This window comes from Pseudoliparis swirei, chromosome 8 (genome assembly GCF_029220125.1).
Source record: "Pseudoliparis swirei isolate HS2019 ecotype Mariana Trench chromosome 8, NWPU_hadal_v1, whole genome shotgun sequence".
NCBI classification, from domain to species: domain Eukaryota; kingdom Metazoa; phylum Chordata; class Actinopteri; order Perciformes; family Liparidae; genus Pseudoliparis; species Pseudoliparis swirei.
In genome coordinates, this window is record NC_079395.1 from 10,249,602 (window position 1) to 10,275,424 (window position 25,823).

The window sequence follows — 25,823 nt, forward strand, 5'->3', positions numbered from 1 at the left end:
AGAGCAGCACGCCATTCGGTTACAAATGTCTTTCAAACTCGACCCACAATGCAAAGTCCTGAGAGAGATGAGGAGACACCCTCGGTGCAGGCAACACGCCGACGGGATGTGACTGACTCAGAGGACCGTCCAGTGGAACTCAGGGCGCCTCATGTTCCCTCGATTATAGTACAGCTCCAATGACGTAAACATGCCACTTGAGCGTCGTAAAACATACATTTGTTTTGCAAATAGGGAGCAACAACCTCCCTCCCCCCATAGCCTACCTCTTGGTATTCCTTAATTTACTACTAATGTATAACGTGCAAATATAACCCAGCTTTAAAATACCGCGCGGGTCGTGTAGTGTTTATTCACCCAGTTATTAAACAATGAGGCCGATTTTTAAAAACAATTTTTTTTTAAATACCCTTTTGTCCTTCACTACGCGTAACATGAGGCAATTGCTTCTCACCGGATGGTCACGCGCAGACTTACCGGGGCTTTATCTGCTGTCCCACGCGCTGACGGGCTTTGTGGTCACTAAACCGTGGTCTCCCGTTTCTCTGCCGAGCTTCCGAAGCACGCGCCCCATTTTTATCAGGTTCCATTTGTGCCATTCGCGCTCGTTCCCATTTGCGACCCCGCGAGCGCATCGATTGGCTTTGACACTGACGACGCAAATCTTTCCGTTTGCCAATGGCTGCCAGTGCGCACGCCCTCTCTGCCTTCCCACTACTGCCCTGCGTCCATTTGAATCGCTGCCAGCCGGGCGCACTGTATGGATGTGTCCGCTCCACCCCCCCCCCCCCCTTTGTATTGTTTCGACTCCCCGGTGGGTTTGAGTTGATTGTCACTCCAAACTGTTGTCCACATCGTCTGCTTTTCATTTCCTGAGACTAAGTTGAACAACTGTGTTGTGTGCTGGTGTATCTCATTAGAGCGCACAGCGGTCCAGAGGGAAGATGCAATAACATTTCAAATGTAAACTTTAAAGAATTATCAGACGTTTTAAATTAATAGCATATTGCAAATGCCATAGTATATTACGTATATATAAATATATACAGTATATCCATATATTATATATATATATACAGGACTGTCTCAGAAAATTAGAATATTGTGATGAAGTTCTTTATTTTCTGTAATGCAATTAAAAAAACAAAAATGTCATGCATTCTGGATTCATTACAAATCAACTGAAATATTGCAAGCCTTTTATTCTGATTTATTGCTGATTATGGCTTACAGCTTAAGAAAACTCAAATATCCTATCTCTAAATATTAGAATATCATGAAAAAGTATACTAGTAGGGTATTAAACAAATCACTTGAATTGTCTAATTAACTCGAAACACCTGCAAGGGTTTCCTGAGCCTTGACAAACACTCAGCTGTTATAAATCTTTTTTTTTACTTGGTCTGAGGAAATATTAAAATTGTATGAGATAGGATTTTAGAGTTTTCTTAAGCTGTAAGCCATAATCAGCAATATTAAAAGAATAAAAGGCTTGCAATATTTCAGTTGATTTGTAATGAATCCAGAATGCATGACTTTTTTGTTTTTTTAATTGCATTACAGAAAATAAAGAACTTTATCACAATATTCTAATTTTCTGAGACAGTCCTGTATATACAATATATATGTCTGTTTATTTGTGTGTAACGCAGTAGCGTATATTACACAATATGTGCTGTGTTGCATTGTGATGCTCTGAAACTGTGTTAACCTGACTCGTGTTTTAAACCAGACTGAGCACTCTTTTGGAATAATCTTGATGCATTTGCTGTTGCCAAGCAACAGCTATCCTGGAACAGAGAAGAACGTGTCCCTGGGTTTCCTTCATCTATATCCTCACCTGCATATCTTGTTCCTCTCAATGTCTCTCTCTCTCTCTCACATAGAATAAAAACAGTTTGACTTCATCACTCAACACACCATATGTGTATTCACATGGTCTCAACTTCAGTGTAGTAGGGCCAGTAAGTATTTCATGAAACACTTTTCTTTCCTAAGTGACTGAGTCACTGTTGATCAATAACCAACTATTCATTTTGAAATATGTAGATGTTAAAATAACAATCTTGTAACTGTACAATACAACACAGTACTTTCCAAAAAGTGCATTTTTGGTTAAAGTAGGAGTATTACTACAAAACACCACAAGTCATTTCCATAGGAATCATGTTTCAGGCTTCATGAGGCTCCCAAAGGACCAGCACTTATATGTCCCAGAACAATTCACACCAGTCTTGTAAGGGTGGAGTTTTAGGGTATCACCTTCAACACCTGACTTTTTAGAAATATGGTGACCTGCAGCTATAGCAACCATCTCCTGTGGCCTTGGGCTTTGCAAGTTTAATTGGGCCGGGACGTGGTGAATACAACCCATTAACACATATGGTTCTCAATCATGTTTTCTGGGTGCCGAGTTTTCCTGTCTACTACGACCTTAACTATTTCTGGTATAGTACATTTCAACTACGCCACATGTCCGCACACCTTGCAGCGATGGGGGGGGGGGTTCAAGTCCAGACTTCATGCAGCGTAATGCCTCTCGGCTTCAAGATATTTCAGGCAATTCAATTATCATTTCTACGTCTCCAGCAAGGTTTTAAATGCATTTCAGTTGTCAGCATTTTTTTCTTGGTTACTTTGATTTTCTGCAGGACTATAAGTGACTGTCTTTTCCGCAGTAGGTCGTTGGTTACTGTGATTTTATTTACAATTGCGACTTCATGACTGTGATTTTCAGTATTCTACTGTGAAATAGTATGCTCTCAGGCTTTTCTTTTATCAACCTCCAGAGACCAACTTGTGTCATTTAATCTTCAATATATCAGCTAATTTCTTTAACTTTACACAACCAAGCATTTCCATGCAAAAACACTTAGAAATATGTAACTGAGCTACACATTATCTATTGCAAATACACACACTTCTTGTTAAATGCTTTTCACACAGCAGCACTGAAAAGCAGCTCACCTCTCTGTGGGATGTTAGTCCATACATGCTTCGTCTTCCCCTTGAGAAATGCACTCAAAAGAGGCGGCACCACATTCTAATAGAAATATTCATTAATTTGCAGTGAGCGCAGAGGAAATGCACTCGGCTTAACCCTGGAACTGGTGAGTAAGCTTCAGTGCATTCAGAGCACGTGAACAAAGAATAAACGACTCAAGTTGCATGCAGCTGCAGGGTTGTTTTCTACCACCTCCAATTCAGCCCTGGAAAGAGAACGTCGTTTGTTATACAGCTCACTCACAACAGCAGTGTTGTGGATCATGTATTCTATATTCATGTTTTTGTGTTTGGAAAGTTCAAAACCGACAGATGCTTTTCAGTGAAAATGATGTGCCGTTAGGCAAAGCATGGAGCTGTTTTGCACTACGTTGATTGAATATTGTAAGATCTCTAAATGATTTAGCAGATGCTTCCACTAGAATTTCCGCCTGCCTGACGGTCCTGAATATCTCTGTGTATGCTCACAAAGTCTGGCCAGACAGAATTGATCCGAACACACACCACCTCTTCTTCTTTCTCCGCCTGTGTCTTCGTGGGAGGCCTTTACAGAGGTGTGTTACATTCACCGTTTCTGCTGTGCTATACAGTCCACAGGAATCCATCACAACTACCCAGACAAGTCTTACATAAGTCATACCTCCATCCACTTCACACACCAGCAATAAACAGCGAGACAGAGTTAGTTTCATTATACAGGGAGATTTAATCAAAGTTAGAAAATAAAATGTAACCCAGAGGTTATAAAATAACCTTTTGAGAGCTCCACAGAACTCGTTAGTGTATGTTTGTATCACAATAGAAAGCTTTCTTTACACGTCAGTTCTGAGACATACAATATAATATTACCCTCGGAAAGCAGTGAAGGAATTGGAAAATCAGAGATTATTCAGGACACTAACTAGAATGTATTGTGATAGTCAAGTGGGCTAATCACACAAACGTCATAACCTCAGTAAAAGTCAGTTACTGGTAATGATGAAATATAACATGATTATGTTAAAGTGATTTTACTACGACACATTGTAATGGCCTATGATTAGAATGATGATGGATCCCCACATTCTGACTCCAAACCATATCACAGTGATGTATCTATTATTCAAAATATACACTGGCTGACAGGCACTTGTGAATGAGCTTGCAGGCAAAGCCCTTAAAACATATTTACCATTCAACATGTAATAATCATTCACAGATTAATATCATGCTCTTAGTGGCTCAATTGTATGAATTGTGTCATCTGCAGGAATATAATATGGATATATATGCTTCTTCAGGCCTGTTCACACAATACTTGAACATAGATTCTTAAATGTATGAATTTCACTCAACAGCGCTTTCAGATCAAAATCCACAGTTCAAATGGTGAATATGTTAAATTTTTTACTCAAAATGATCTTTGGTGAGAATGTAAACAATTGCACCAGAACAAAAAGTAAGGCAGTTTTAATAAGTCTGTTTACATTAAGAAACAGACTTACATTAAGTCGTGTAGCAAAATGAAAACAAACAAACAAACACACACACACACAACCTCCATACAAATATATCTTTACCTGATGAGGAGTCGGACAACTAGTTAGCTTGGATTAAGATAACTTGCCCTGCCGTCATACTTTAAATAGCAGACAGTGCTCACAATAAGCAAACCATAATTGAGTAAAGCCAATCCTGCCTTGTACAAAGAGGTCAGATAATGCAGTGAGCGTCGCAGTGTGCATTACAATAGAGTTACTCTTTAGGATGCTAATAATATATTGATTAACTTAAGCATAATGAAATAGCAGGCAGCTGCATCAAGCAGGGAGGATTTGAGGGTTGAAATAGAGGCAAGACAAGCTCAAATACATGGGTTATGGTGGATAGGCATCACCGTCTCTCTGGTCCTAGACCTAAGGCACTTTATGGGATACATATTGTTGTCTGCAACCCCAACACTCTTTAATGATTTTTTTTTTGTAAAAACATGCCCAGTAAATTTGACATTTGTGCAGCATTTAATGTACATGAGCATCATGCCCTATAAAATACAGGACACATGTTCCTCTCAGTCTGCTGTCTTTCCATTCAACTATCCACCTACCGATCCATTCTTCATCCATCTGTCCTTCTTTCGGTCCACTGTCTGAAGGCACTCTACCACTACTCCCAGCTGAAGTCGTCCCCACCTCCAAACACGACAAAAAACCCAAAGATGGTGAGGAAGATGACAGCATTCCCTGTCATCACCAGACCACAGGCACCCCACTGGATCTGTTGGAGGAAAAAAATTCATCCTGAATCAGTCCAAAATAAATCTATAGTCCTTTGTTTTTCACAAGGCTCTCCTGGCACAATGCACATCTCTCAAGAAAAATGCATTTTAAATATACTAACAATTGATGTGGTGCGCAGACATATTTACACAAACAAATACAGCTAATGATGGTGGCTGTAAAGAGAGAACTCACTGTGGTAGTGTGGGCTAGCACAATGGGAAGTCCAAAGGATGATACCACGATGCCAGTTGTTAAGAAGTAGGCTATCTCTCTGCATGCATTGCTGGAGGAGTCACTGTCATCACTGAGTCGTCTGGATATGAAGGTTGGGATGGGGCTCAATATGTAGAAAATCAGGACAAACAGCGGCCAGTATATCCTACAGAAACAGATGTATAACAGTTAAAAGCAGGTATGACATTTAAAGGCACAGGTTTGCAGTTTGTTGGAAAAAACAGGTGTAAATTCAAGAAAGAAAAGTGCCCAAACAAATCACTCAGAAAGATTGAACCAGTCACAACAAAATTAAACAATTTAAAAGGGGCACTGGGAAAATGCCCAGTTTACCTTATAAGAAGTATTACTCTGTCTGTAAAAACAATTGTATAATGTCTTATGTGATTGAGTGACCAAGTCTGATAAATAATCCTTATCTAAGCTTGGGCTCGAGGTTTAAAGCCATTTAACAGAAAGCCTGCATTACACACTGGGAGTATGGGGTTTTAAAGTTGTGGGCATTTAATGAAAGACACTATTGAGATTCATAATGGAAATTGTAGGATTCAGCATTTCTGGATCTCGACCCAGACAAGGGACAACATGTTTCATTCTCTGCGGCATTGATTTTGACAATATTCCTCTTAAAAGTCACTCAACTTACAAATGAAATATTAAATAGTTGGAGCACCACCATACAGTTTTGTATTTTGTTGTTGTTGTCATATCTCTGATTAACTCTGGAATAAATTAAACTGAACAATCCCTTTAAGTCTCAATATTGCATGTAAGCCAGGTCTATGTGATGCATTGACATGGATACTTAATTATAACAAAGAACTTACCCGTACTGCTCCAATACACAGCTCAGAAGAAGAAATGTAAGTCCAATGGCGCCACTGAAGGATAAACCAACCAGTGCTGAAACAAGAGAAACATCCCATGAACGTTACATTACACAGGTAACTGCTAGCCTATGTCCAAAGTTACAACAAGACATAAAACAGAAATCGGCTAACGTTTTAGCAACACTTTAATTATCGTTGTCCAAAATTATAGACAAAGTTGTTGACGCATTAACGTCTGCGTAAATACATGAACGTAAATCACACCGATCGACTGACTCATTACGACTTTAATACAATACCTTTAATTCCGGCCATTGCAATAAATGTGTGGAACTTTCTGTTTGGCTTTTGATCTTCTTCTTTGTGTTTTGTTTATGTGTTCAGGCTCTCTTTTCTTTCTCGACGTACTTCCTGCTTCCTCCTCGGATTTTCCTTCTTTGTCAGGTGACCGTCTTAAAGCGACAGTAGCAGACAGCCGAGGATTTAACCAGCATTGTAACCGTGTCCCGAACATGCAGGTACACCTGAACGCCACAGGGACTGCCGACTGGGGAGGAAATAGGAGGGAAGAAGTCACAATGGCAAGATTGAGGATTGGGCACAGCTATTTATGCAGCACATTATTTGTGATGGGGAAACACCCAACTGGACTTTGTGAGCGCTGCCAGGCACCAGAAACTGTACAACATGTTGTCACCACATGCAATAAATACAGGTCAGAAAGGAAGGTCATGTTGGAAGAAATGGAGAGACTAGGGATGAAGGGAAGAGAGCTAGGAAGTATATTGGAGTGGGGGTCTAGTGGTCTGGGAAGAGGGTGTTTCATGCAATTTTTGCGAGCAACAGGACTGATGGGGAAAGTATAGTAGCTGGGAACCGGAAGATGGCAGTAGTGCAACTAAAAGGATGCAAGCTGCCGTAAAACACCACAGAAGAAGATCCTCTCCCGTCATTAGCGGCGTGCAGGCACATTAATCAAATGTTTTTGTCAATCAAATCTAGTTTTTCTCCCATGTTTGTTGTAACCCTTGTGGTGAGAAGCATGGGACCGACAACACTGTTCGTGAGGGCTTGGTTAACACGCACGTGATACCCGTGGTGTAAATATTCCTGTAGCCTACGTTACTTACTGTAGGCTACTTAATTTATTTACATATTCTGTCCTAGCAATTGTGTGCATCCTTACAAGGCATAGACAGATAGCTAACCAAAGAGTGCAGAAGGAATGACGCTCCAGAATGTTTTGTTGATGAACTTTACTTTCAGATGTTCATTCTTTAGATAACTCTGTTGCTCTTCTTTTCTCTCTTTTTTCAGGTAAAAGGACGTATTTACTCCAAGGATCTGACCGCTAGAAACTGCTTCGATCCATACAGCTCTTTGAACACGTTAGAACTGGATTTTGCCGGCGGGACAAAACAAAGGCACTTAAGGTGCGATACCAAAATACACCAGCAGGTGTCCTTCTTGGACAAGCTTAAACAATAAAGAGAGCAAACTCATTAAATTAAGTCAGAACATTACATATTTGAGGATATTGTACTTTAGTTAAGGATTTCGGTTGCATGCTTTAAAAAAATCGTCTACACATCTACATTTTTGATGGGAATACCCTACACTTTTTTCTTGACTTTTAGGTCGATCTGAGAGCTGTAAACAAATCCCATACTGCATTTAACATAGCATCCAGATCATAGTCTGTATAACATGTAAATGCAACCATACTGGAAGTGTAGCGATCGTTCTTATATGCAAAACTGCCTGTGAAATGTAAACATATAAACACAAACTCTTGTGAACCAATACAGATTCTGTTGTGCCATAATAATAATAATAATCTCTGATATATATGATATTTGTATTATATGGCTTCTATGATGTAACTAGATTTTGGCAACTATGTTGATTTTCTCCATGGCGTAACAAAGAACATATATATAAATAAGGTACAGAAGTTAGAATGGTGTCTTCCATAATTCCATAATTCCTCCCTCTTCAGGGGCTCTGATATTGAGCATAATCAGCATTAATGCTATTTGTAAGTCAAAATGTCTGTAGTAAAGAAGGCATATTTTGCAGACTTTATACGCATGAATGGTTCAGATAAACCAGAGTTAAACTGTGCTGGCCTCTTGTCAGGTGCCCTGTATCATGGAGATGAAACCAGGAGAAAGGTTCAGTACTTCAAAGGGCATGTGTGATCACAGAGCTGGACCAGATGTTAGCGGACTAATGCTGTTTCTCTCCAGATGGATATTGTGTAGCCACTAGAGCTGGATACGTCTCTTTTACATTGTTTCCCAAGACAGCTCAAATGTCTCCCGCAGAAAATAAGTTTGAGAGATAGTTAAAGTAATTCTGAACTCCACTTCAAAAGAAATGGAAAGGTAATTCTGTTTATCTCTAATACCACAATAGTATAATGTTGCTTTGCTGTTGTTCTTTGTAATTATTCGAACAGTCACTCTGTAAATGGAAAGATGTGTTTGTGGCAATGCTTGAGCGACTCATCCTCCAGCACCACACACTTGACCGCAATTCCTAATTCCTAATTTCCCTGAATGAGAAGGAATGATGAATGCAGATGATCCAAATAACAATTTCAGGCTTCATGACAGGAAACAACAAGTTCTTTAATTTGGAAATGAGCACTGGGGGCATGTAGAAATGTTATTTATGTAACAGTTTAGCTCCACACCTTCCTTTTTACCTTCGCATTGAAAATGCGGAAGGTTATGTTTTGATCGCCGTGTATTTATTTATTTATTTATATGCGTGTTACTCGCATAACTAAAAAAGTATTAAACCGAATCGCATACAATTTGGTGGGATGATTGGTTATTATCTGGGGACCATTTGATTAGATTTTGGGATCGATCGGGTCAAAGGTCAAGGGCATGAAAAGGTCAAAATCTTCTTTTTACCATAGCGCGGTCAATTTGTATCCAATTGGCATGCAATGCCAACATGTTCATAATTCAATGCCCGATCTTGTTATATGCGAAGGTATGCGCTCTACCGAGTGCCCGTTCTAGTTTTCATCCTGTCTCACTAACTATCGTGTCATTCCAGATCCTGCTTCCCATCTCGTCAGTCCAACTGCCTTCACCTGCCTCTGATCACTCCCTAGTCATCCCTCATTCCCTTCACCTGGTCTTCATGCCCATCTCACCTGTTGCCCATTCCCTCGTTAGTCCCTGTCTACTGAGGTCCCCTCACTTGCACTTGTCCTCTGCCAGATTGTCTTGTGTTTCCAGCCCAAGCCCTCGTGTGTTACTTGATCAGTCAATGTATTGCTTAGTGTTCTGTTCTGGGTTATTCTCTCAGTAAAGATAATTATTTGCCGTCTGTCTCCGGAGTCGTGCATTTGGGTCCACCTTAAAGTAACATTATGCAATAATTGTACCTTAAAATAACAGCTTGAAAAAAATTGTGCCGCTACAATGACTTTTAATATGGCGATTTGCGGCTCCGCTATTGCCATCGGGGGTCTGTGGGGAAATAACTCCGCTATGTAGGATTCTGGGGCCGCCCGATCCGGGGCGGATGTACTTCGACCTGCTTTCTGGCAGTGATTACGCAATGTCATATAGTGCCAGTCCACGCTCGCAGCTATAGTATAAGGGCGAAGCAAGCGAAGTCTCTTGTAATGAATTCCACGTTCCAATGTAAATTATGAATATGTAGCTTTTTGGTGTTGTCAACAATATTGTATTCGATCACACGTACTCCACATTCAAACATTTAGAAAACAACGTATATAGGCTGAAAACGCGATCGGTATTTCATCTAAACTAAATGTCATTATTTTGGTTATGTTAGCATTCATCTCCGATATCACAATGAATAAAACTATGCAGTCATATTTATGTAAAATCTTTGAATATTCTTACCTTATCGGTTGACATCATTTCTTGGTTTCTGACTTTGTCTGGTCATCAATACAAGTGTATGCGAGGCTGCATCTATCGTGACTGGGTATTTACGACACTGAAGTAAACGTTAAATACCTCCAAAACTGAAGGGGGCGCTAAAAGGGAAAAACTCCATTTTGGGGCTTTAAAGGACCCATCGTATGCCCATTTTTCCACAAGTTGATATGGTTCCTTGGGGTCTTAATGAAATGTTTGTAACATATTTTGGTCAAAATACCACAAGAATCATTTCAAACAGCACCCTTTTTACCCTGTCAAAAACACCTCCCCACAGATTAACCTGTTTTGAGTGCCTGTTCCTTTAAATGCTAATGAGCCAGCTCCCCCCAATGCCTCCCCCTCTCCTCCACGAGATGCGCTCGCCTCGCTGCTGCCTGCCCAGCTACCATTACCTTTGTAGAAATATGGCTACTGCAGATGAAGATACCGTCGTGCAACCATATCGTTTTGAACCAGAGTCAGACCCTGAACAAGAAGAGGCTCCCGAACAAGTTCGAGAAGTTAGGGCTCAACAGGACGTTTCTGAATGTCACTTCTACATTTTTTTGTTTGTTTGTACATTGGCTATGGTCTCACAGTCTTGTTAGCGGGTTTGAGAGCGTAGTGGTGCTAGAGATTCGAGTACGTGAATAGTTTGTGCATGTATGAGTATGTAGCAAATACAGTGTGTTTATGTAAGTTACTGTTTGTGAAAGTGTTTGTGTAAATGCAAGTAACGGGAACGGGGGTAGAATCACCAGATGTAAAGAAAACAGAAAGCAGAAGAAAAACAATCACCAGCAGGGACAATGAGGAAAGTCCAAAGCATCCCGAATCACTCCAGCGGGGTTCTCTGATATATACACATGTACATACATAAAATACACACACATACATCGATATAAATATACAGATACATGGACGATACGATTCTCTGAATTAGTGTAACTGAGGGTTTTTACGTTACTTAATAACGTAAGAAACACGGCAACTTTATCTATTTCCGTCTGCTCCTTCACAATAAAAGCCCTGTACCGGAACACTGGTGAACTAATACATTAGGTTGTTCAGCTGTAGTAAGACGGCATTGAAGGCCTGGGTAGAAATGCACGTCCCACCACCAGGGGGCGTCTCTAGGATTTTGATAAATCTGGGGTTTAGCCAGTGCAGCTGCTCGCCATGTTGGTGCCCTAAGCATAACTCCTTCATGATGCCCCCCTGAGATAGGAAAGTGACCCACGGCGAGCGTTGTCGACGGGGTGGGGGGTGCTAGTGAGAGTGTGCTCACCTGTGTGCGCGGATGTGTCGGCGCGCATCACGGCAGAGCGATGCGACCCGAGAAGTGTTAACGGGGGTGCTGAGCGATTAAATATATCTCTTGTTCTGTTTTGTGGTGCCCCTTCAGGACTTGGTGCCCTACGCGCAGCACGTAGTGCGCGTTATGGGAGCGGCGGCGCTGGGCTTAGCCCAGAAGAGTGAAGCAGCGACATTTTTAGACATAGAAACACTCTCAGACAGCAGCTTGCTGCTACGTGCGCCTGCTGCCAGCCTGACTCCGCTGTTTTGGGTGAATGACGTCACGTGCGACCAGGAGGTGTTAACCACTTGTGTGCCAAATCTTTTTTAAAATTTTTTATTAACATTCGGGGCTAATTAACCCTCCTGTCGCCTTCGGGTCAATTTGACCCGATTCAATGTTTAATGTCGGTGTTCTTTCGGGAGTCAACAAACAAACATAAAAAAGTACCACAACTTAAACTTGGAAATATTAATTAATAATTTTCTGGAGATTTTTTTTTATAGGTGGGGTATATTGACCTCAAAAAATAAATATGTTAGTAAAAATAAAAAAGGTAACAGGAGGAATAAACAGTCAATTCAAACAAAAACAAAAGAAAAGGGTTAAAAAACATCCGGGGCTTTAGCCTAGGGACGCCACTGCCCACCACTGCTAAGAACATGGCTGGTTTTGAAACCCTGCTGCTTTTGGACAGTGACTAATTCAATTTAATTCCCATTTTTTAAAATGAGAGAACCCAAGTGAAATTTAAATATATATGTAAAAAACACAAAGATCAAAAATGACACAAAAATAAAAAGCAGTTTAATGTCGAACAGAGAAAAACACTGAATATATTTTTAGCCTAAAATGCAAACTGTTGCATGTTGTGCAGCTGTACTTGGAATTGAAGCTCAGTTTATACAAACATCTGGAAAGAAAAAATAGGAGGGCATTAGTTTAGCAAGGATGGAGTAACAAATGGGAGGAATCATGTGATGACAGATGGGCCAGTTCGACCCGTCCTGTGATGGAGCTGGGAAATCTTCAGAGCGATGGTTGCCAGGGGTGCCAGCATCACCTGTCCCAAACAATAATTATATGGTTAGAGACACTTGCACCTGGCCGCCATATGCCACTGATGCATTTCCTCATTAACATTTACCAATGGACAGAGTTGCAGATGCTAATTTAAAAGCAAAGCTTTAAAAGATACCAATTACTTCACACTGGAAGAAGTTGAACAACAAGCTACCCAAGAGACACATATAGTTTGGGTAACTGGAGCTACCAAGAACCAAATAGTTAAAACTGCTTTGTAAATAAATTAGCTAATTGAGAAGTTGAAATTAAATTCTAACAATGTATATAACAAACCCCTTTTTTTGTTGTATACATTGTTATGATTTGTATTTGATTTTACTTTCATTGAACCCCCTTGTTCAATGAATGTAAAATCAAATAAAAAAACCTTTTATATTACGGCCGTATGTTTTCTTTTAAGCTGTATGAGGCAAACTGAATGCTTTGCACAATTGTCTGACTGCCATTTAGCCATGGATGCTCTGATATGTTCACCTTTGTCTCTCCTGTTCCTCTCAACCACATATCACTACACCCCATGATATATGTTGAATGCAAATCATAGCACCCTCTGCCTGTAAGTATTGTGGAATATTTGGCCAAATTAGTCCGAACAACCATTTAAATTAAGATTATTTTACCTGCGTGTCTTCTAAGATTTGCTCCTTTTCATAGCTGTCGATGTAGATTCGAACTGTCGCCACATCACAACCTGTCCCACTGAGTCGATAGATGATCCGAGAACCATCAGAGAAGATTATCCGCAGACCCTGCAAAAACAACCCAGTACAGACTATGTGACACTTTACACTTTTGAGTAGTTCCAGCACCCAGTCACCGCTGGTCCCATCCAGGAACTGTACTCATAACAGCGTTATCGTCATAGGAACGGAACTCAGTGTGTCATGTACCTGGTTCCTGGATATGGTGCTGTCTACCGGGTCTGTGTACTCAAAGTTGTCTGCTTTTTCCACTTGGTAGATTTTGTCCTTCACAGCAAATCTCTGCTTCACGAAGGACTTGTCGACAATCAAAATCTCCAAATCCATCATCATCTCACAGGCTGCATCTATTTCTACGTCCTCGTAGTCATATCTGGACAAAAACACAACATCTATTGTCAAAAGAATAAGTGCTTTATTGTTTAACGCTTGTATCGTGATATGTCGTTGAAGAATGGGGTAAAAACTGTCCAACATTTGAGAGTAAATTTAATAATTTGAATCAGACTTTTTTGCCGCAATACCGTCCAAATGTTTATTTATTTATGAATGCAGTGTTTGTCTAATAATATATAACCAGAATGCATTCCTTGTAATTTAGCAGTCAATATTTGTAAGACACCGTAATGGTTGTACTTTTTTAACTATATCATAATGAATTAGGTCATGATCTGTCTGGTTACACCGTATGTCCTCAAAGGCAAAATAAGAATTTAGGAAAGTGCTGACAGGATCATGTTGCATTTCCATTGACAAACTAAAAGAACTTTAAGTAATATGTAATGGCATATATGTTCCACTAGATGGCAGTCATGTTACGTATGTATCTTCTTAACATGTATCTGTACAATCAGTCCACTCTCCATCCTAATCAAATCAACAATGTGCATTATGTCATAATGTAGAGATAAGAGAGTACACATAAGCACTGATTGGCTGTGCTTTGGTGGCTCTGATGGTCGATGGAGTTCAACTCTGATTGCACACAAACAAAGATCACAGTTCAAACAAAGATCACAGATGTATCGACATGTCACCTGGTAAAGTAGTTCCTTCCGTATTTCAGCCAATGGTCTTTAAGGATATCCTCCACACTCTGCTTTCTAGTGGCCAGGATGGATAGCCATGCCAGCACGGCCCAAAGCCCGTCCTTCTCACGAATATGGTCTCCACCTTAAAGAGGACATGAAAATAAGTCCACCGTCCACACCAACATACTAAGTTATTTAAATTACTGTGATCTGATAACTTTCTGAAGTGATACAGAACCTGTTCCAAAGCTTTCTTCCCCACACAAAGACAGTCTGCCTGCGTCCATTAGGTTTCCAAAGTATTTCCACCCAGTCGGAGTTTCATATAGCTCTATTTTTGTTGCCTTGGCTACTCTGCAGGAAATACATGGAAAGTGTAGTTAACCTTCGACACAAACACAATAATACCATGATTATTACGAATGTCTACTTTTGAATGTTAAATACAAAGATTTGATCTTGTTCAAATCTAGTGGTGCCAAGTATTGTAAGTTGAAAATCACTGTCTCATCAGTGGCAGTGAGGTGCAACTAGCCGGCTGTATTTTTACCTGTCTAAAGCTGCACTTGTGGGCATGCTGCGGGCGAAGCCTCTCACCCCTGTATGTTGGAAGTATGGGATGCAGAAGATGTTGTCAGCAATAACAGCCACAGAGTCCGGTGGGGTGACGAAAAAACCATGTTTACCAAGGATCATGTTACGGTCCTAGAAAGCCAGACGGATAAAAAGATAGTTTTTTACTGTATTTCAGAAAATCTATAGAAAGAGACAAATAACAGGACACGAACCCCATCACCATCAAATGCTGCACCAAAATCATATTGTCCATCTCTCATGCTGTCAACCAGATCTGCAGCGTAGGTGAGGTTAGGATCTGGGTGTTGACCCCCAAAATCCTCCAAGGGAACACAGTTGATGGCAGAATTGACAGGGCAGCCCAGCTCCTCACAGAGGATCCTCCTCACATACGGCCCCACCACTGGGAGGACCACAGGGGGACAGAGACAGTGAAGAAGACAATGAATACTGCAGTACAATATTGTGTGGCACAAAGTGACCCTTTCTAAAACAACAACAACAAACATGTCAGCTCTTGTTGCTCTGTTTAGATAAACAGATTAAGATATCAGGAAAAACACTTATTCGCTTTGAAAAGAGTTAAATGAGAGGATTGACACTTATAGGGTTCATATGAAGCTACCGCCATCAGCTGGTAAGCTTAGCTTTGCACAAAGAAAGGAGTCAGGGAAACGGCGAGGCTTTGTCCGAAGGCAACATGATCTGAATATCATTAAAAATGAGTTATAACTAGTTAATTAATAGTGTAGATTTGTTTTGAGAGTGAATGAGATGGAAAGTCTTGGACCACAAAGATAGAGGTGTGTTATCATGTCAAAATGTTTAGCCCATAATAACTCTACTTCCTGTGAAGGGGCGACCAGGGGGATGTGCGGATTGTTCACCGATTAGTTTCAGTTTCAGTGTTTGGGGACGCTCCTATTCCTAAATAGATTCAGTAACATGATCATTTTGAATCATTCCAAAGTCAACAGTTCCCAGAACCCCATTCCACTTATCCACTGACATTGCAAAGCACTTGTTTATTTATGTTTTTAAATCATGAAAAACACAATAATATGTATATGTATAAATATACACATGTATTTATGTAAATATAGACATACAAATATCCTCTCTTTATTTAAATGATGTATTTATATAATTGATAAGCTCAGTGTCAATAGAGAAACAATACAATAGCTCTGTAGATGTTGTGACCATAAGCAAACATTTAAGGAACATGAGTTTTATGTTGTTTTTCCTTAGAACCTATGACTCTGTAAAACGTAAAGTCAAGTACTGCACTTAAATTCATTATTTATATATATATATATATATTTATATATATATAAAACCTAATCATCTTTGTTATAAACTACCTAGCATCAGCTAAAATTAGTTACTTCTTGATCATCTACAACAGTAAAATGATTTTAACACATGATAATATCAGTAATAAAAATCCAATATAATGTATATTAGCAATCACAGTGGTTCTTCCACTTCATATACCTTCGTACTTTTACAAAAACGTATAATACTTTTTAGTACTTGTAAGTAAAGATAATCAACATATTTAAAATTCATTGAAAACTTAATGTGTATGGTTTAACGTGATAATCTCTCTGTTCTTTTTTTCCAGAGCAACAGAGAATATATGGCTGCGATTACTCTTGGTAAATATCATCTCACCTCCATGCATGGCATCTAGTCTTATCTTGATGTGATCTTCACCGGAGAGAAGCTCCTTCAGAGCAGCAAAGTCAAAGATGTTCCTCAACAAGTTAGCGTAGGATTCCACAGAGTCCACAATTTCCACTGGACACCACAGATGACAAACACAGTTGTATTTTGAATCCGTGAATTCACATGTCATCCGAAAACATTACAATGAACGATCAGCGGAGAACGGCAAAGATGTTTCATATAATCCATTCGTATAGTGGATCTGATTTTACAGTCGCTTTTGTAGCAAGTATCTCGAGAGAAAGTTGTCACTGCTCTAGTATTCATCCACCATCTTTTTTTCCTCTCATTGCCTCCATCCTCTCGTAATTTAAAAATCATGGCTTACAGACTAACGCTTCACCTGTGAATGGTTTGAACTTGTTTTCCAGATCAAACATCTGTTTGCCCAGAGTTGTCAAATCCACAAGGAGTCCGGGGCAGATGGCAAACTCCTCAATGGTCCTGGTGATCTGAAAGATCTTGTTTGTGACAGCCTCCTTGGCCGGGCCTAGATGCAGTAGAAAATCCATGATATTACATTTAATATAGTGTACTGATGTTCACATTCAGTAGAGTGGTGTTACCATTCAGGGTTGCTTGGGATACCGATTGGTAAAAGTAAAACCATGCAGAACAACCTACTTTGTCCCGGATTTTTTGTCCACACAATTCTCAAACAATATCTCATGACTGTGTCTGTGCCACATATCTGAATGAGGCCTGCACAGCCTTGTTAACTTCCCTCGTAACACTATTTTTCACTTGGCTGATGCCCCTACATTCCTCCTCCTCTCCAGTTACCATACCTCCATTTGCAGTGTTGAACTTAATGCCAAAGTCTCCATCAGCTCCACCAGGGTTGTGGCTGGCAGTGAGGATGATGCCACCGATGGCTTTGTATTTCCTGATTACACAGGATATGGCCGGTGTGGACATTATCCCGTGGTGTCCAATGATCATACGACCCACCTGAGGAAATGTCACACAGGTGTGTGTGAGTTGGTTGGCACAAGTGTGTATCTTCATTTATCTGAGTGGAGGACGGGAGGGAATAGCACTGAATATCAGGTTTGGTGTGTCATGTATTATTGCTAAAGTGCCTCAAGAGCACATCAAGAGCAAGTTCTGTTGTGTGTAAGTTTATTTTGAATCCCTCTAACCATACAGAGAAAGTTATCAGAAGCTCAAAGGTTATGAAACGTAAGTCCTGGGACCACAGAGAGCTTATTACTGGTGCTGGCAGGAGCGTAAAAAACAAAACAGGTTGTATGCTTTTCTATTTGAAGACATCAGCTACGGTTACAGCAGCGACTAGCAGGCTTTAGTTTGAACGGCAGCGTTCATCCTTTGATTTCTCAGAGTTACATTATTCTACCGTTGTATTACATTATACTCTCTCCTCTCACAATCTTGTTGAATATTTATTATTAGACAAAAAAACTATTGTAAAAAAGTGTGGTATTACATTTCTAACACAACCAAACGTTTTGACAAAAGACAAATTAATATTTTTAATGTATGTACACCAAGCATGTAAATGTATTATACATTATTACAATACAACTATCATGATATAACATCATATTTTTCTTTTCTAATTATTGAACATATATTTTATTGGATTGTGTTAACATTTGGAGAACTAGAAAGAGTATCCCGTACACTTTTAATTTGAGGGCTTTACAATATTATTATTATTATTAATAATAATAATAATATTCTATTAATGATATTGTTCAACCAAGGCTGCAAATTGAATTCTAAGACGACAAGTGGATGTTACAACTAATGACAGCAAAGGGATATTAACAAGGTGACACATACATGCTTACTCACCCACCCTCATACTAACACAAATTTACCAGCATGCACACATAAACAAACAAACACACACACACACACACACACACACACACACACACACACACACACAGGGACACTAACCCCGTTGGCAGCTGCCATCTGCACAATGACCTCAATAGCTGTTCTGTTGAAGAAGCGGCCGTCTCCCCCCACCACCACTGTTGATCCCTGTCGGTCCCGGAGGTCAATGGAGGAGAAGATACTCTGGATGAAGTTGTGGAGATAGTGTCTCCTTGACTGGAATACATGGACCTTTTTCGTCAGGCCGCCGGTGCCGGGTCTCTGGTCGGGGTATGGTGCCGTCGGGATAGTCAACACCTGCAGAGGACTGTTGTCCATTGTTTCAAAAAGAGAATCCAACCCAACGCAGCAGCAAAGAGAGCCGCAGCCTGTGTTTAGAGGGAGATCCCCTGTCAGTTGACACAGGGGAAGAATGGCAGGGTATACTCTTGACTCCTCCTGTTATTTCATGAGAAGTACAGGGTTACAGTGACACATCTGATGCCCTAAATAACTTTTCAAACCAATGTGTGTGCAGAGGCAGGGGCAGTAACTGAAGACGCTCCTTCACACATGTGCACGGAGATCACTGTCAAGGCCGCAGGCCCAGTCACAAAGAAGTGTGTGTGTGTGTGTGTGCGTGTGCTATGTGTGCGTGTGCATGTTTGGGTGTGTCTGGATGAAAGTACTGAGGTCTTATGGGAGCTATGTGTCCGTCTCTGAATGGCTGCAGCTGTGCTCACAGTTACAATGATGACATATTTCATTGGAGAGGCACTTAGCACCAGTTTGGGAGAGGAAATTTACGCTTTCTTAAAGCTGAGTGTGTGAATTTCTTATAAAGTATCTGTTCACAAAACAAATAGAAAATGTAAAATCTAATTATACACGCAGCACAATCAAATCAGGGTGAGGGGATCTGAATGAGGCAGAGCAACACTGCCCTCTAGAGTTTGTTAAGGGCTCCAACAACATAACACAAAAGTGTTCCCAGACCTCCCAGTGCAATATTCTGAACGTTGTAGTATGTCCCAATAGCACACATATGCATCAGTGATCCATTTAAAAGGTTTTGGTATTAACATAACATTTGTGTTTTTAGTTCAAGGATGACAATAATCTGGGCCAAATCTCTGTTGACATCAAAAGAACATTCTGTGCCATCGATCATCAGCCCCTAATGACCAACAGGACATTATAGAAATCAGGGAAAAACTCCAAGGTTTTCAATATATTTCAGTTCTGCAGACTTTAATGAATGCTAGCGATATATTTGGTCACCACCACCTTTGTTGATTCAAATTGATAAAATATCAAACATGAATCAAAAATAGAGTTTCCAAAGTGTTATCCAGCTATGACTCCTAACCTTTTTTCCCCTTAAAAATGCCTCAGAATTAAACAATATCGGATTGGAAGTGAAACAATCAATTGATTAATCTGACGGGGAATTGTATTGACAATTATACTGATAATCAAACATTTATTTTAGTCATTTTCTTTTTAATTATTGATGCCAACAGTTCCTGACCTCTCTAGCCTGTCAACGAGGATTCATTGCTGGTTTTCTACGTCTTCTATGATCGTACATTTCGGGGTTTTCTGAACTGTGGGTCTAAGCAATTTTTTAATTTTTTCGATTTATGAAGAAAATAACCATTTGATGCAAAACGTATATTTTAAGATGACAGAAGAGAACAATGTGGACAGTATTTCACCAGATTGTTGTGTAGCACAACTATGTTTTGTAGACTTTCTATACCCTTAATTCTCTTCCGACTCCTGAGATGTATCTTGTGACCCCTTCAAGGGCCACCGCCACGTTGGAAACCACATGTTGGAAACTCACACATGGCTGTAAATTTTAATTTCTTCTCCATAACCGTTGACCTCTGAGATACAGTGAGTGAAGAAATATTGAATGCTAACGGCGTACTGTATTTCAGATTTCACAATACAGGTGTTCTATTACATTAGAGACTATCATGGTTCAGGTGATGCATTCTTTTGGCTTTCTCACAGCACTCAGAATTGTGAAACTTGTTTTGAGTCCTGTGTGAACGAATCTACTGGAAATTCACACAAATTGACACAGCATCATCGTCTCTGCCCAAGCCGTCTTAAACCATGGCCGTCCACATGAAGCATTCCCACGACTCTCCGGAAGAGGCCACTGTTCAACGTAGTATTTTCACGGAGAATGCTGGTGCTGGATCACAGAAAGACACCTGTTTCATAGGAGGCTGAAGTAGAGGGGGTGGTATTGGGGGTAACCACGGGGTGTACAGAGATCTGGATACGCTTGAGGGAGTAAGATGCCTTTTGGACCGGCTTTAACTGAATCCCTCTCCTACGATCTGAACGCCACTTAGGTCTCATGTGGAAATATCTCCCATTCAGGTTGATGTCTCCACAGGCGTTGAACCACCATCCACCTGGAGGATGACATAAATGACATGTTGTGCAGCTGATACTGGAGGACAAACATTCATTAATTCCCCTGGTTGCATCCCATGAGGATAAACATCCTACAAGGGTACCTGCTGTACCTGTGTAGGTGTCGGCACAGTTGGATTCCTGGTGGTTGTCATTGTCCCTGTCCTTGGTGGAGAACATCATGCCTGTGTGGTTGCTCATGGGGTCCGGCAAATCTCCAAACAGATGCGTGAGGTGAATGGTGTAGTTGCTCTCAGGACCACTAAGGTTAAATCTGTATTCAGTGAAGCGCCTGTTCTGTTTCCAGTCTTCCAGCTGGATGTGAAGGACAGAGTTGCCCTGAGTGGCTAGAGAGTGGATGTTCCTGAGGCCCAGCCAGAACTCCCCTATGAGAGAGACATCCGTGAGCCGTCTGAGCTAACATAATATATTAAGCACTTTAAGCATTATTAAGTGATGCTGATATTCCATTTCATGACATTTACATTGTTATAATCATGAGATACGCTAGTAGTAATGTAGAATTCGGAACATTTTTAAGTAACGTCTCAAGAAGAGAATTGTTTCTCACCATGAAAATCTCCAAAACCATTTTCATATTTCTCCCAGTTTTGATCAAAATTCACTGAACCATCGCTCCTTCGCTGGATGACTGTTGCTCCATGATCTAGAACAATAGAAATAGAAAAGAGTGATTATTTAATTTGAAGTTATAATTCTCACAATTTACATTAAGTAGTTTAACGCTGATATGTTCAAAATATTTTAAGCATAGCTGTGTAATGTATTTACATTATGTAATTACTTCTTCTGTATTAGTTTTCATAGTTAGTGGTGATGTCCGTCCTTCCCACTCTGTATTCAAATTGCCTTTAAATATATTTGGAATTCAACGCAAAAGATGACTGCATCCGGTACTGTTACTGCTTTACATTACGGATTACAGCCTAATAAGGGTGAACAAGGTTTGAAATCAGGTCTTTAATAAACGTGTCGTCCTGTGCTGAAGTGAAATGTTTGTGTGACTGTACAGTACCTTTGCTCATGTCACAAAAAGCCATGAAGGTCTTCGTTCCGCTGGGTCTGATGGCGTAGACACCACTGACTCGCTCCCCTCTGTTGAAAAGGTCGCTGCAGTCTGATGGAGGATCTGTTTAGAGACGGACAAAGACATGGTGTCAAATTTGAAACTTCCCTGAATAGAGATTAGCTTCAATGTGAAAATCAGGAGCAGAGAAATGGAAGAGCACTTGTGACCTCACGGTCAACTGTTCATATCGGCAGCATTGGCAGAAAAGATTTTTGCAGGATTATTTATTGCTCAGTAAATGCAGGCAGGTAACAAACTGTATGAAGGTGAAGCAGAACATTGCTGTAAATTGACAGGACTTTTTTTGAAAGTAATGAGACACAGTGATATTGAATATTGGCCGTTATGCTTGCTAATATATGTACACAAGTAAAAAATACCAGATCTTAATATTCAACATTTCCTCATGCTTTATGATCAATCTTACTGGTCATGCTGGTGGTGCTGGTCGAGCTTGTGGCCAGATAAGGGGTGAGTGTTGGTGCGTCACTGTTGAAGATGTCAGGCATCCTCTCAATGGTCTCCTGTGTCAATGTGTCTGTAAACTGGGAAAATAGTTTGCGAAAACTTCCTTTAGCTGACATAATCCTCAAATACTGCGGATTAAATGGCAATTCCACACATAACAAACTTTGGGTGGTCAATCTGCAAGAGTGGAACATATGAATGATATATTTCACTGTAACAATATGAATGTTGTGCTTTAAAGACAAAAGAAAATGTGAATGTTCTATAACATTGAGGCACTGGTCGCGATTATTAAACAATATGGACAGCTCTGTCATTATGTCTGCACCCTCTTCCAATGATTTAAAGTCTAAATTACATCGCACAGTACCATGACTCCAGATTCATTCCACCAGCACATTCAGAGCAATGTCCTTATGATGACAGATGGAAAAATAATCTCAGTATTGCGTACTTTTGTACAGCAACAAATGGAAAAGCTCTGTGAGTGGAAAAAATCTGACTGTATGAAAATGATTGGGTGGAAATGGGGGCTGAAATTTAAAAAAAGTGTCATTCATATTTTCTGATGACCTTCTCCCTAAAATGCAACACACACTGCACCCAACATTTTAAATAATATATTTCATGTATTAGGGCTGCACCTCACACAAGAGGGGCCTGGGTTCTCTCTGTGGCAGAGTCGGTTCCCTCTGGGTTCTCCAACTTCCTCTCACAGTTTAAAGACGTGCAGCTCAGTTTAATTGGACTTTCAAATTGCCCGTAGATGTGAGCGTGGATGGTTGTCTGTCTCTACATGTGCCCCGTGATAAACTGGTGACCTGTGGGATCGGCTCCTGCGACCCTAAATAGGATAAGTGATTTGGATAATGGAATGGAATATAATTTAAAAAATGGTGCATATATTACACCCACTATATTTCATGAGTACAACATGTAGATAGAGATAGATAGATAGATAGATAGATATATACTTTATTAATCCCCAAGGGGAAATTTGTCGTGACAGTAGCAGCAACACACAAGAGTAAAAACAAAACACAAAATATAAGAAACAGGGATGAAAGATATAGAAGTATACAAGTAAAATAAAAGTACAGCTGTTACAGCCACTGAACTGGGAAAGCGGTCTCACCCAGCGAACCCCAACATCTACTGAGTTCACACGAACAACTAACTCGTATATAAGCCCACCCTCGCCACTATTAGGCGCTTAGAGCAACTGGACATAGTATCTAAAGCACGATAGTGCACTCAGGGCTCCCGGGAGGGGACGTGCGGGGGGGCAAACAAACACAGGACTTTGGTCCAGGACACCACTGTTTGCGAAACCAAAAGTAAATGTTGAAATTAAATTTAACATCAACCCCGCCCTTTTCTGAAACCTTACTAAATGGTTTTGCTGCCCAAATCTAAGTTCTTGTAAAGATATAGGTTTATTTTGAAAAGACAGCATGTAGCATTTGGAAACTGATACGTCCAAAACCAGCACTGGAGGGGTAATATTTGGTAAGTTTGTTGAGCAAGAGCAGGCACCAGATATGTGGCTGCTAATGAATCTGACCACCGCAATATCATGAAAATATGAACTAGATCAGATGATGCTACATCCTGACGTGCACGTCGGACCGATCAGTTACATGACACCTGAGATAAGCATCTCAGCATGCTGGAAACATTTCTTCTTAAGGTTGCAACTTAAAATATAAATGTGATGCAACTATTGGGTTGCACTGATAACACAAAACACAAACTGCAACTTACCCTGAGCAAAAAGAAAAAGTACATCATCTTTAACCCCCTCTTTCAACAAAACATGTTCCCAACATTTACCTTCTCCTCCAGAATATTGATCTTAACCCTCTGGTGGTTCAGCTGGTCGCTCTGCTCTCTCACAGCATTGAGCAGCTCAGTGATGCTCCGCTCCTGGCTGAGGATCACTTCCTGACCAGAGACCATTAAAGAATCATGGGAACTGTTAAGGAATGCTGTTATTTAATTGATAATATCACAGACAATATTTTAGCAGACATAGATTTGGAGAACAATTGCACAACAGAGTATAGTTTAGGATAAAATGGCATACTACTCATTATTAAGAGGTTCCATTAAGTATTCAAAAAGCAAATCCTGTTCAACTCTTTTCTCCAAGCTATATTCAGAAAATATGTAGGAGATTTGTGTTTGCTTCAATAAAGTATTTTTTCAGTTCTAATTCCTGCTTGTGCAGGAAAGCATAGGCTGACCAAAGAAAGTTGTCAGCTCACCCAGAAGAAGTTGTTAGTGTTGTATTTAAATGCTTTTTCGAGGCATTTCTACCTCAGCAACAGGTTTTTCCAACAGGTGACTCACCCTGAGGCCACCGATCTCTGCCACCTGTCCGCTCGTCACCAGGCCATGTGACATGCTGCTCAGCTTCGCTTCCAGCCCTTCCACCTTCTTCAGCAGCCGACTCTTCTCCTGCAACATGATGTCCACTTTGGAGTTCATCTCAACAGAGAGGATTTTGATCTCTTCGTTGTTGGCCTTCAGTACCACAGTGGTTTTCTTGAGCTCCTCTTCTTCCTCTTTAATTTCATTGGCAAGCACGGAGAGCTGGTAAAACGAGTGGTCAAAGATGTTTAGCTTATGGACGATGTCGTTTATCTGTCCCTTGGTCTTCTGCACAAACTCCCGCAGGCTCTGGCCCAGTTGCAGGAGGCCATTCGCCAGGAGACGCACATCATCGAGAGCAGCAAAGCGGGACCGGGTTTCAACTGGGACGTCAGGCTGGAGGACCGGCTGCTCCTTTTTGCCACACAGGGCAGGGACACAGGCAGCAGCCACGACCAACAATAAGGGAATTAGTGTGATTCTCATTTTGTTGTCGTGAAGTGTTTGTTCGATGTTATGGGAACAACTGGCAGCCCTCTTCCTCCAGAGGAACTGGTGAGGAACTTGGGCTTTATATACACTTCTTGAATCAGGTCAATGATTAACCTGTTCATCAGATCAATATCAGCATGGATGATGTCGTATCTTCTTGCTGAGTGGACTGTTGAAAGCTCAGATCAATTCAAATGTCAGTGATTAGTTTTCTGATCAATGGAATGTTTTGTCACAGCTGGTCTCTGTTATTGTTGCATGGCCGGTTTATTTTTAATTAAACAAGAAGATGACCTGGTTTACATATAGATTGGATTGAGAAATATGACTTAAATATTGTGATGATAATAATAGCTGTACCTCCTTTAAGTGAAACCTGCATCAAGGTTGCAACTTTAATGTTCAATCTTCACATGCAAACACAGACACAATGCAAGAAAGTGTTGGTATTTTGG

At 40.4% G+C, this 25,823-nt stretch overlaps 4 protein-coding genes and 1 long non-coding RNA gene across 5 annotated transcripts in view; 1 reads left to right on the forward strand and 4 right to left on the reverse strand.

Annotated features, from left to right (window-relative positions):
• The window catches only part of LOC130197549 (cAMP-specific 3',5'-cyclic phosphodiesterase 4B-like), a 47,209-nt gene extending 46,523 nt beyond the window's left edge, over positions 1 to 686 (reverse strand). Inside the window, exon 1 of the mRNA XM_056420263.1 lies at positions 478 to 686. The gene's annotated coding sequence lies outside the window, so the exon portion shown is untranslated. The remainder of the gene's footprint in view (positions 1 to 477) is intronic.
• Positions 687 to 3,685: 2,999 nt separating this feature from the next.
• Positions 3,686 to 11,729, reverse strand: LOC130198512 (leptin receptor gene-related protein-like). Its single transcript, XM_056421688.1, is given in 7 exon segments — positions 3,686 to 5,259; positions 5,457 to 5,643; positions 6,326 to 6,401; positions 6,628 to 6,755; positions 6,757 to 6,777; positions 6,779 to 6,875; positions 11,531 to 11,729. Coding segments are annotated over 7 exon segments (648 nt in total). The 5' UTR covers positions 11,559 to 11,729; the 3' UTR covers positions 3,686 to 5,148.
• Positions 6,872 to 9,672, forward strand: LOC130198514 (uncharacterized). Its single transcript, XR_008832633.1, has 2 exons — positions 6,872 to 7,761; positions 9,401 to 9,672. It is a non-coding gene; the product is annotated as an uncharacterized LOC130198514 (long non-coding RNA).
• Positions 11,730 to 12,324: 595 nt separating the features above from the next.
• LOC130197793 (phosphoglucomutase-1-like) lies at positions 12,325 to 20,255 on the reverse strand. The gene is made up of 11 exons (XM_056420681.1): positions 18,591 to 20,255; positions 17,453 to 17,615; positions 17,008 to 17,154; positions 16,611 to 16,736; positions 15,146 to 15,336; positions 14,908 to 15,062; positions 14,596 to 14,711; positions 14,364 to 14,499; positions 13,516 to 13,699; positions 13,246 to 13,374; positions 12,325 to 12,602 (listed from the first exon to the last, which is right to left on the reverse strand). Exons 1-11 carry the CDS (start codon positions 18,846 to 18,848, stop codon positions 12,513 to 12,515), a joined length of 1,695 nt encoding a protein of 564 aa, XP_056276656.1. The 5' UTR covers positions 18,849 to 20,255; the 3' UTR covers positions 12,325 to 12,512.
• Positions 20,256 to 20,359: 104 nt separating this feature from the next.
• Positions 20,360 to 25,423, reverse strand: LOC130197794 (angiopoietin-related protein 3-like). Its single transcript, XM_056420683.1, has 7 exons — positions 24,856 to 25,423; positions 24,337 to 24,447; positions 22,463 to 22,580; positions 21,982 to 22,095; positions 21,517 to 21,612; positions 21,059 to 21,331; positions 20,360 to 20,944 (listed from the first exon to the last, which is right to left on the reverse strand). Exons 1-7 carry the CDS (start codon positions 25,360 to 25,362, stop codon positions 20,724 to 20,726), a joined length of 1,440 nt encoding a protein of 479 aa, XP_056276658.1. The 5' UTR covers positions 25,363 to 25,423; the 3' UTR covers positions 20,360 to 20,723.
• Between the last annotated feature and the right edge of the window lie 400 nt (positions 25,424 to 25,823).

Excerpts from the sequence above, each read along its gene's own strand:
- LOC130197793 (XM_056420681.1), bottom strand. The coding sequence starts at position 18,848 with ATGGACAACAGTCCTCTGCAGGTGTTGACTATCCCGACGGCACCATAC. Across the intron at positions 15,337-16,610 it reads ACTAGATGCCATGCATGGAG|TGGTGGGGCCGTATGTGAGG; the intron begins GTGAGATGATAT and ends TGGTCCTCCCAG. Across the intron at positions 15,063-15,145 it reads CAGCATTTGATGGTGATGGG|GACCGTAACATGATCCTTGG; the intron begins GTTCGTGTCCTG and ends CTGGCTTTCTAG.
- LOC130197794 (XM_056420683.1), bottom strand. The coding sequence starts at position 25,362 with ATGAGAATCACACTAATTCCCTTATTGTTGGTCGTGGCTGCTGCCTGT. Across the intron at positions 24,448-24,855 it reads CAGAGATCGGTGGCCTCAGG|GAAGTGATCCTCAGCCAGGA; the intron begins GTGAGTCACCTG and ends GTCTCTGGTCAG. Across the intron at positions 22,096-22,462 it reads CAGCACCACCAGCATGACCA|ATCCTCCATCAGACTGCAGC; the intron begins GTAAGATTGATC and ends GTCTCTAAACAG.